We start from the raw sequence: 11071 nt of genomic DNA on the forward strand, positions 1-11071 counted from the left end.
ATGGTCGTTAATGCTGCTGCGTTATTTTAAGTCAATCTAACTTTTCGGTGTCATTCTAAGTCAACATTTATTTTGTTCAATAATTTTAAGCCACCTTAATTTGTATTGAGTAATCCTTAAGCAATAGTAGTTGTCACAGTCATTATTCACAGTCTCATACCTTCTTACTTTTAATTATAGTCATGTCTATTCATTGTACCACTAGCTACATAGTAATAATGCACAATCGTTAGGGTAATTAGTCATTGACATCATAATACACTCAAGTCAGTGACACTAATAAGGTATTTATTATAATTCTATCACATATGATGAAATAATCACGCATAGATTACTGCACTGAGGCTGTAGACCGAAGACGAAGGTCAATCTTTGCCATCAAGAGACTCCTAATATGACCCTTTGCAAAAACCCTCCATCACGGCCACCAAACTGGTTTTGGGGTCAGAAAAAGGGTGCTGCAAAGGAGACACATATGCCCTGAAAAATGTTAGTTTCCCTGCCTTCACGCTGCCGCGATAAAAGAAATAGGCGCAGTTCTGCCAAGCCACTGCTTTCGTTGGAGAAGGGTGAAATGGAGCCCTGCCAATAGTTCGTCAAGTACGAGCAAAGTGGCATGAGGCGTAAAATATTAGAAAACAGAGCTGCACCAAACTTCTAGGCTGGTTGCTGTATAGAAAGGTCGGTTTTTGAATTTTGCAAATGGTGTTCGAAACAACCGCTGGTCTAGTATTAGAACTACTAATCACCACTAAGGAAGTAAAAATCAACAGCTCGAAATATTCCGATGGCGTTATATTGGTACTCAACAAATGAAATCTTAAACTTCAATAATTTGATGTGCAGCCTTCGCCTTTATTCTCTTCAGAACCTCGGATAAAAGCTACGGTGCCACGATCACCAACGGGTGAGCTTTCATCAGTAATCAGTAACACAGACATCTGCAACTTTAGGCAAAAAGATTGAGTGGCAGAGGGCTAGAGCATAAAGATCCGGGCGCCACCGCAATGCACGCATGTATTGCGTTCTTCAGATGAAGGCCCCTTATTCCTTGCAACTTAGTCTCTTTACACTAAATATGCGATTCGTGACAACTGCACATCCTGAAGTGTACGTTGGATAAGCATTTTAAACACAGTGCATGATACCGTGGTATATGCTGTCAAACTCGTACCACGAAATAGAAATGAATACCTACGAAAACTTTTAATGCTGTTTTTAGCACGCAGGTTGAGTATTAATTTAAAGCAGTACATGTAACTATGGGGCAGGCAAGCAGCAAGGAAATGAAGCAAGGAATATAGTACTTACACTGCATAGGCGTGAAGTGTTGGCCGACTGCCGTTTGTCATGTTTCACCTTTACAGTACACAGGAGCCATCTTTTCGGATCCCTCGGAAATTAAAACATTCTCCAGCCATTTTGGGAGCGATTTGTGCACGCAGGCACGCAACACCGCGGCATGTCTTCCCTGTCTTGTGGCCAAGAAAAATTGCAATCGACGGGAAACAGGATGCCGCACGTGCAGCTGACGCAGGTGGGACAAGGAGTGGGCACAAATATGGCGTGTGCCCTCGTCAAGGCAGCACTGACCCCTTCAAAAGATCTCCCCACCCCTCCACGAAGCAGCTGAGGGGGAGCGCGCATCGAGGCACCCTAACTTCTGCTGGAGTAGGACGCTCTAGTGGGCTTGGTTCGTTCAAACAAAACGAATAAAACTGCTCAAAGAGAACAGGACGAAAGACGCACATAAGCTACCTTGTCTGTACTTATGTGTGTGTGCCTTTCATCCCGTTCTCTTTGCTCCATAGCTTTGTGCAGTTTTGCTCGTTCTGACTTCTGGGTCGACGCTGCTTACTTCCAGTGGCTTCACTCGGGCGCCCGGTGCACTACCAGCCCCCTGGTGGAGGTCAGTATGTAAACAACATAAACCATAAACCACAGTGACCACGGCCAGTCTCGAGGGGAGCGCGTTAAAGAGCGAGCGCCTCCTCCTCGGCCGCGGTGAAACCAGCTGTAAAACTACGCTGACCGCGGCTGCGCCGAACACGGAGTCGTTTGCAAAGTTGATTTATTTCTTGCTGTTTTAACTTGCTTGTTTTATCATTTTGGCCGGTTACCGTCCTGTCAGGTGCCCACCTAAATATCCGAGACATCATCCTTCGCCATGCTTCCCCTTTCGCGTAAAGGCCCAGTTTTGGGGATGATCCCCAAAACTGTTCATGATCCCAAGTGACGGCGAGCGACGTCATCACACGCAATGTGTTAGCCCATGTCACTTGCCTCGTCGCTCTGTTCTGCCTTTCAATAAATTTCGCCTAGACGCAGTTTCTTTTTCCGATCTCCCAGTGTGGGTATTGCCATCTTTTCAAAAGCTAACAACAACAAATTTCGCTCGAAGAAGTGCTAGAGAGATGAGCTAGGAGGTGCTGGGGCACAGACACGGCGTACACCCAATACCAATTGGAAATAGTCATGGGAACAGACAATAAATCATCTATTGTCATCAGCAAGTTTTTTTGGGCCAATGGCGTAGTGTCGTGGGTCGGAAGCATGCATGTCACGGATTACGTTCCGTGGTATGCAGAGCAACTCAAGCTTGCGACTAGCTTTGTTGCAAGGATCAGCCTTAAAGGATGGCGTGCAGTGCACTAGAGTCCCTCTCAAGGGTCGCTAAATCAGAAGCAATCAGCCTTCACCGAGCAGCGATGTTGCTGTGAAACTAGTGTGAAACCGTGCAGAAAGTAGGGCTATGGTGAACTAGATTTTATTCATGTTTATACTGCATAGTCAACCAGAGCAATTCACATGTTGCTGTTACCAAACGGTCAGAAATAGCCCAATAGTCCTTCACCCACAGCACAATGCTGAAAGTGATCTGCAACGAACCTGCAGAATCATTTAATATCTTATCAGAGGAATACTATATTTCGGAAATTTCAGCAGCTGTTACCATAGTGAAGACAATGTTGCACGCATTGGGCTGCATGCAACAAAAAATGCCAACGTGGCTGATGTAGCACACAGTCTTCTGGGGTGGACGCTTTTATTTCAGAGACCTGCACAAGGAGACACTACAGGTGGGAGGAGGAACGGAAAGACGTGGTGTTAACCTGTCGGCAGATGGACACACGGGCTTGGCGACTAACTCAAGAGAACCACAACACCTGCTGGCAGCAAAGGGAAGCAGCAAGTGGACAGCAGCCAAGAGTGACTGATGCTCCCTGGTGTAGCACTGCTGGCGTGCTGTCCTCTGCTGGCAGTGAAGGAGCTTTAGCCCCTCGACTTCATGTACTTGATCAGGTCGACCACACGGTTGCTGTAGCCGTACTCGTTGTCGTACCTGCAAGAGAAGCAGCCATCAGCCAAGACGTACTGTGCAGCAGCTACACAACACAAGGCACAAATTCCATAAAACAAAAGACACTGTTAGAATGCTAGGAACTTGGGTATATTCCTCAACTTTCACCATTTTCATCAATGAAAAATCCTAGCCTCTATGTACCCTTCGACAATTGCAACCACTGCTTTAATAGATCACTTGTTAGTTCCGAAGGCAACATAAATATCGACTAACAGTAGCTAGCACTTGACCAGTAATACTCATGGGTCTGCTCCTTTTACCAAGACTGCCGTTTCCTTGAGATGCCACAAGGAACTGCTACTATTTCTTCGTGAATGTGAACAAATTGTAAATCTGAAAACTACACATGGGCTATGGGAGGTGCCATGGTGGAGGTCTCTAGACTAATTTAGTCCACCTGGGCCTAAATTAATGGGCAGCAAATGGGCGCCATTATCTAAATGCTGCCATTTTGGTAGACGCGAAACAAAAGGCGCCCGTGAGCCATGCAATGAACGTGCCAAAGTTCTCATTCATCCATCTCACTGTTTACTTATATGAACGTGTTTACTCAAGAATTAAAAAAATGGGGCATGCATAAAATGCCTGCCTATAGAAATTACTAGTGGATCCCATGAGGGTAAGGTTAGGCCCGAGTTGCCCTAAGGCCTTGATCCAAAGGTATAGCACATGTCGACTAACCATGAAATCAGCTTGACAAAGGTCTTGTTCAGGGAGATGCCAGCCTTGGCATCAAAGATGCTGCTGTGCGTATCTCCAACAAAGTCGGTCGACACCACCTGCAAACAGTCCAGAGACACAGTTCTGAGAATGGCTACCAGGGGGTGTCAACGATTAACGAAGGGGAGCAAGGCTTGTTTCAATGATTAGGTGTGCACTGAAACCTGTAAACGCTGAAGTATGCTCGGCACCACATTCTGGATAGTTTTCCACCACGAGGTCACTAAGTACCGCTTTGATGACCCTTTGTGCTTCAACTAGAATTGACAACCTATCGCACACCGCCTTGCTACACTGAGGTGGACAGAAGTGAGAGCAGCTGATGACAGGGTCACAGGGGTGTGTCAAAGTTGAGCACGCATGACAAATATGTCTCCGACCCAAACTCTCTCGGAGAACCATGCATACATGCATCTGTTTCAATCCATATCCTTGCAGAGAAGCCACTGAGGAGGCGCGGCACCAGAATCAAAGAAGGGCAACAACCCCAGCTGCACGTTTCAACCCCCACCTCGTCCTCGGTGTATCCCAGGATGCCCTTCCAGTGGTCACTGAGAGCGGCGGCCTTGACGCAAGCCTTGATCTCGTCGTAAGTGGCCTCCTTGGCCAGGCGGCAGGTCAGGTCCACCACGGACACGTCCGGAGTCGGCACACGGAAGGCCATGCCCGTCAGCTTGCCGTTCAGCTCGGGGATCACCTTGCCCACTGCCTTGGCAGCACCCGTCGAAGCGGGGATGATGTTCTGGGCCGCTCCACGGCCATCACGCCAGGCCTGCACACGCGAGGTTTAATGAGCACTCGCCGTCAAACCTTTCTCACTGCAACAAACTCCATGGCACTGCGGAAGAACTACAACAAGGACTGCGCCACTCCCATCACTCCGGATATGTCCACTGCAGGGACAAGGCCTCTCCCAGTGTTTTCCTGTCAACCTTTCCTGTGATCATCATCTCCTGGAGCTCTACTTCTGAATCTCGCCAGCATAGTCGACCAGCCTGCCTCCCACTGCTACGCTTACACCTCCTCATGGAATCCAGTCCATTGTCCTACCGGGCACAGCACGGGTGTGGAGCTACAACAAAGCTACATTTGTGTGGCTGCAGATTAATTTTTACAGCCAGACTTCTTGAACGTGTATCGACATTGCACAGCACAGACACTTTAGCATTTCACTATCATTGAAATGTTGCCCTGCACAACTGTGATTAAATCCTGCGACCATGGGCTCAACAGCCAAATGCCACAGCCACTCGGGCAGGCAAGTTACGCCAAGGGGCCATCGGTCCTCTGCACTACATGCCCATTTTCTTTCAGCTGATTTCAGCCGCGATATGGCCAAAGTTGCGTCACAGTAAGTATTGTACACAATTATAGGAAACACAAAGAATGTGGGGAGTAAGTTCTAACTCGGCACTTGCCTTGTGGCTGGGGCCGTCCACAGTCTTCTGAGTGGCCGTGGTGGCGTGGACAGTCGACATGAGGCCCTCCACGATGCCGAAGTTGTCGTTGATCACCTTGGCCAGAGGGGCCAGGCAGTTGGTGGTGCAGGAGGCATTGCTCACAATCTTCATGCTGGGGTCGTACGCGGTGTGGTTCACACCCATCACAAACATGGGAGCATCCGCTGATGGGGCAGAGATCACCACCTGAGAGGATTTTCCAACCACAGACCCCAATCAATCATCAGAAACACACACGCACGCACATTATGGACACTTAACAAGCACTACTACATTCCTTTCTTGCATGCAAAGGGAACAAATATCGTTAAAAACTCTTCAAATCATGCTTGAGAAGCTGTAAACAAAATTTACCCCAATACCTGCAACCATACCATATTATTGCAGCTTAAGGCCATCATAATTTCCTTTGTTCAAAACATGGTGACTAGCCTTCTTAACACCAAATATCACACACATGTGTTGCGCAATCTACACTGTTCCACAATCAACATTAATATGCAGGCACTAGCCAGTGTCAGGGCTGACGAGTTTACTTCCCAGTTCATTACTCATTCGCACAAACGTTCAAATCTTTGTTTGGCTTAGCATGCATGCTTTGCTCCTCACACCCAGAAAACTGCAAAAGCACTGCTTTCCTACACGATGCCCTCAAAGCCCCAGTATAGCCAAGCTAAGGAACAATGCAGAAGGCACTGCGAGCCAAGAAGCTACAGCAATAATTCCTTCATTCACCTATTACGATCTTCTTGCATGCTGTGGTGGGATATGTCCCCTGGACTCACCCTCTTGGCACCTCCATCAATGTGCTGCTGGGCCTTTTCAATGGTAGTGAAGACGCCGGTGGACTCCACCACAAACTCTGCACCGACCTTGCCCCAAGGGATGCTGGCAGGCTTCATCCTGCACACACAGATAAGCAGCCCTAATCAGCACGAATCGCTACACAAGCCAGCACAAACAAAGATGCCACGTGCAAACAGTGCGGCATTGCACCCTGAACATGTGGCATCATTAGTTTACATGGGAACTACAAGGTGCTTGGTCTTTACTGATAACACACAGGTTGCCGGGGCATGGCGTGCCTTCAGGTAGTCCTTGCTACAGGCAAGTAGTCTTCTCCAGACCACCCCCTCCCCCCTACACTATCTGAGGATGACTACTGGTCAAGTTAGCTGCCATGACAAGCTGACTAAATAAAACACTGCAAGTCCGTACAACTCAAGGCAACACTTCAGCAAGGAAGAGGAGTTCATAAAAAAGGCCTGAAATGACACTGCTGGTCTGACACACTGAAACTGATGGGTGACAGACACCAAGAGCCAGACAGAATGAGAAGAGTTTCGCAACACTAAGTGGCTGTGTGGGGGGCACTGAACCCATCCCCGAGAGATCCTGGCAACACATCCTCTTTGCAATTCAGATAGCCTAACAGACAGCAAGAAAGCAGGCTACAAAAACAAAAGCCGCCTGAAGTGCCAGCAGAAGCACCGCGAGAAGCGCACGGAGATGAAATGAAACAAAGGCAACAAAAGAAAAGCTCTTCCATTGACTGCCTGCTAGGTCTAAACTTAGAGGAGGGGGAGCAGGAAGGTTCAAGCCATCAAATGGCCTTGGAAGCGGAAGCGCGGCAGCTGTTCCAGGCATTTCAGAACAAAAACAGTGCCGGTGGAACAGTGCCAGCCCAGCAAGAGAAGCCAGACACGCACGGCTCCTGGAGCACGGCCAGCTTCTAAGAGGGGAGTGGACAGCTTTGTCTTGTCAAAAGCGCTGCTCCCCAAGTTGGATCTCATACCAAACCAAGAATGGCATGGGCAAAACTCCTGGCCTTGCGGCATAGAGACTCCAATGTGCACTCAACCAAGGAACATTTAATGGCTAACTGGTTTATGAAGTAGAAAGTCCCAAAGCGACTAAGGCTATGAGGGACGCTGTAGCAGACGCATCTGGGTAATTTTGACCACCTGGGGTTCTTTAAGGAGCACCAACATCTCACAGTACATGGATCTTAACATTTCACCTCCATCAGAATGCGATCGCAGCGACCAGATCGAACTTGCATCTTTTGGGCCAGTAGCCGAGCACCGTGGCGGCTTAATAATTAACAAACCTGGGGTTCTTTAATACTTCCATGGTGCTCAGACGGAATGAAGATGTGAATACGCACAATGCATTCAGACTAGGTTTGTATTTGAAGGCTGTGCTTTGTGGGGTAGATTCCTGGAATTCCTTTTCTAATGCATCCCCTGGGAGGAAATCCTCTCAAAATGACATTTGATATGGGTAAAAACAAGAGCTGGAATGAGGTTTCAACAGAGCTTGATCCTTTGCTACTGTTGCTGCCTGTACTTGCACAATACTACACAGTGACCGCAGTGCATAAAGCATAAATTCATCCCCAAAGGATCTTACGTATTTGGCAGCTCATCTGGATTCCTAAGCACCCACAGCATGTAAGAAAGGACACCACAGGTGCATTCTATGCAAGGCAACAGTGGCCGTGGCACTCACTCCTGGAAGACGTGGATCTTGTGGCCATTGACCACGAGCATGCCTCCCTCCTCATGGACGTCTCCATTGTAGCGGCCATGGGTCGAGTCATACTTGAACATGTACACCTGCACGCAGAGGAGTGCAAGCATAAGCTCGAGTCAGACAGCCGAAAAACTACCCTGTTCCCCTTGGGAGACATCGCAATCATGCAGAATGGTGCCAGAGTGCGAGATGCAAAAATCTCATTGCCAAAAGCCCTTTTCTTTTATGCTTGCTGACTTAAACAACTACATCCTTATGGAGCTACTAAAACATAGAAAAACTGTTCGAAAGCATCCGTCACGTGCAAAATAAGCAGCATCTGACAAAAGCTGAATGTAACAGAACTGCTAGTTTCAACTGTGTAAACTCATGAAAAAACCAAGAAAGAGCACTGAACCTAGGGGCAGAACTCACCATGTACTTGACATCAATGAATGGATCATTGATGGCCACGACCTCAACGCCCTTGCTCAGGGCGGCACGCAGCACAAGACGGCCAATGCGGCCAAACCTGGGAAAACCAATTAAGACAATTGGTGCCAACCATAAAAAAAAAAACTTGTGCCCGGCATGCATTAATGCCGTGCAGAGAGTCGAGATTTTACAGCAAACACCCCTTCACTCAATGAGTAACGAGCCAAACACCACAACAAATGAAACTTATCCCATGTTGCAACAGCCCCATTTCTTTCACAATAATGCACACATCTCGCATTTGATTTTTTTTCTGGGGCTATTTAACTATTGCAAAGCAATGGGCAATGATTGCGCCATACAAGAAAAATTGTAAATTGTGGAGTTATACGTTTCGAAGTGACAAATGGGCTACAAAGGTGACAGTAGCAGAGGGCTTCATATTAATTTAAACCACCCAGGGTTGTTTAACATGCACCGACACCGGACAGCACACGGGGGCCTTCTGCGGCTCACCAAAAAAAAAAAAAAAAAATTAAACCTTTTTTATGATTACAGCGGCGATATGAAGGATATCAAGCAGCCCCGCAACTTCAAGGTAGTTTTTAATTAATTGAAATGTACATCCCGAGCACTTAAACGTCAAAATACGGGGTCGATTCCCTAACAAGAATGCGAACAAAAAAATGAAACGTCAGAAAAAAAAAAAAACGATGTACCGCATGCCCTTACGCTAGACGACAGCAGTGACGTAAGCGCTCATCGATCCAGACGGGATCGGAGGAGGCGGAGCGGCTGCCGCCGCTACCAAGCCGGATAGCAAGCGCGTCAAGTTGAGTCAGCAAACAAAACAAGAACAAAAAAGGCGGCGGGCGGGTGGGATCGCGCACAATACACACCGCGCTCTCCCCAAGATGTTATCAGCTAGGCGCATGCAAACTAGTAAGGAAATCGCGAGGGACCGGCGGCGCGCTCGCCCAAGTGGCAGACGCCGCACGCATTGTGAGTAGAGCACTAGAGCAGCCATGACAGCTGGCGTAGAGGTCACGTCAATGTGACGCCGGTACCAGCGCGTGCAGGACGGCACGAACGCCCGCCAGAACAGCCCTTTGTGGGGGCGAATTGGGTTTAAAAGGTCGCGGCCACGACAGATAAAAGGGAACGGGGAGATCGCGGAGTAAATGCGATAAACGCGGAAGTGGAGAACACGTACCCGTTGATGCCAACTTTCGCCATGTCGCTGCTGCCGTTCTCCGAGTTAGTAAACTGGGTGACGAATAAGCTGGAAAAGAAAAAAAAAAATTTGTGAGTGTGCGGGCAGCACAGGCAGAGAGAATAGCCTTTCAAACAATGCACTGGGGGGCAGCGGTTGCCCTTTCCGACAGCCGCAATCACGAAGATGCTACAAAACAGAACACCGACGATCGTTATGCGGCGCCTGTAGATCCTAAACCACGGAACACTTCACAGCAGAGTCCCAAGCAAGCACGCAAGACAGCGCACGGTTCGATCCACTCCTAGGACTCGAGTTTTCGCGGCCGGCTTACGAAACGGTAAATCACAACGGAACAGAGGTACGAAAGAACAAAGCGCGCTAACTTTAAAGCAAGGGCTCGAGAATTCCGCTAGCTGAACAGCGAATAGGATCGAAAACGGAGGGCCTGCAGGGCTCGATAACGCAACGTTGCGACAGAACTGACGTCCCGGTCAGCGCGGGCTACGCTAAAGGTGCTTACGTGCGGCTGGACACCTAGCCTACGCGAACGCCAGAGGCGGAAGTGCCGCTCGGGACTACGGGGTAAAACCCTCCAGCACAAGCGAGTTCTGACCGGCCGTGCTCGGCGACAGTGGAAACCTCCTGGCCCATAAGATGAAACGCCGCTGCTCTTCGAAGCGCGAGCGATCGCCGGTAGCAGTGCCACGCGCTCGCAACCGGCCATCATTTGTTACACCCAGGGGGCTGACGTGCACGAGCGCGGCCCCGAAGCCGCTACAAAGATGCTACCGATGCGTTGCATTTCTGCCATGATTTCGCTTCCCTCATTACAAGCTGCGCAAAAGCATACCAATGACAACGCAATCGTAGCCGCGAAAGGGAAACGCCGACAGCGTCCGCCGGCAGTCACTTTCACACCGTGCCACGCCCGCTAGGAAAACAGGAACGGCCGAAAAAACGGGCGTCGGAACGAAATAACCGCCGCTACGGTTCTGGGAGTCAACAGCGAGGGCGAGGCGACAGTACGTGACAATTAAACCAATTAAATACGGTGCGGAAAAAAAATTATTCGAAATGCCGTTCGCACTCTCACCTGACCGCCGACAAGGTCAACTGAATGAACGCGGGGCGCTCGAGTAGTTTTGTTCGGAACTGTAAATCTCGAACTCAGACTGCTCAAACGTTAGCATTTGCGACAGACAAATATCCTTCATAAATACAAGAAAAAGTCAAAAAATTTTACTGAACTTACAATGCTTTACAAAGAACCTCTCTGCATTCTTTCGTAAAAATCAACGAACTGCGCTCACGCACCGTGGCCACTATCAGCATCATTATAGGGAGACTTTATTGTTGTTGTTT

General features: G+C 48.6%; 1 protein-coding gene across 1 annotated transcript; it reads right to left on the reverse strand.

Moving 5' to 3' along the window:
• Positions 1 to 3029: 3029 nt before the first annotated feature.
• On the reverse strand, positions 3030 to 10375 carry LOC149362875 (glyceraldehyde-3-phosphate dehydrogenase 2-like). The gene is made up of 9 exons (XM_089573294.1): positions 10323 to 10375; positions 9707 to 9775; positions 8494 to 8590; positions 8056 to 8162; positions 6330 to 6447; positions 5503 to 5730; positions 4596 to 4856; positions 4046 to 4143; positions 3030 to 3343 (listed from the first exon to the last, which is right to left on the reverse strand). Exons 1-9 carry the CDS (start codon positions 10358 to 10360, stop codon positions 3274 to 3276), a joined length of 1086 nt encoding a protein of 361 aa, XP_089429420.1. The 5' UTR covers positions 10361 to 10375; the 3' UTR covers positions 3030 to 3273.
• Between the last annotated feature and the right edge of the window lie 696 nt (positions 10376 to 11071).

This window comes from Amblyomma mixtum, chromosome 2 (genome assembly GCF_055824585.1).
Source record: "Amblyomma mixtum isolate Tamu chromosome 2, ASM5582458v1, whole genome shotgun sequence".
In the NCBI taxonomy this organism is placed as follows: domain Eukaryota; kingdom Metazoa; phylum Arthropoda; class Arachnida; order Ixodida; family Ixodidae; genus Amblyomma; species Amblyomma mixtum.

What these genes read in the sequence shown, in the direction of transcription:
- LOC149362875 (XM_089573294.1), bottom strand. Translation starts at nt 10,360, where the DNA reads ATGGGCCAGGAGGTTTCCACTGTCGCCGAGCACGGCCG. An exon ending in GCGAAAGTTGGCATCAACGG is followed by an intron (nt 8,591 to 9,706) that starts GTACGTGTTCTC and finishes TGGTTTTCCCAG; the next exon opens with GTTTGGCCGCATTGGCCGTC. An exon ending in TTTGTCAAGCTGATTTCATG is followed by an intron (nt 3,344 to 4,045) that starts GTTAGTCGACAT and finishes CTTCTCTTGCAG; the next exon opens with GTACGACAACGAGTACGGCT.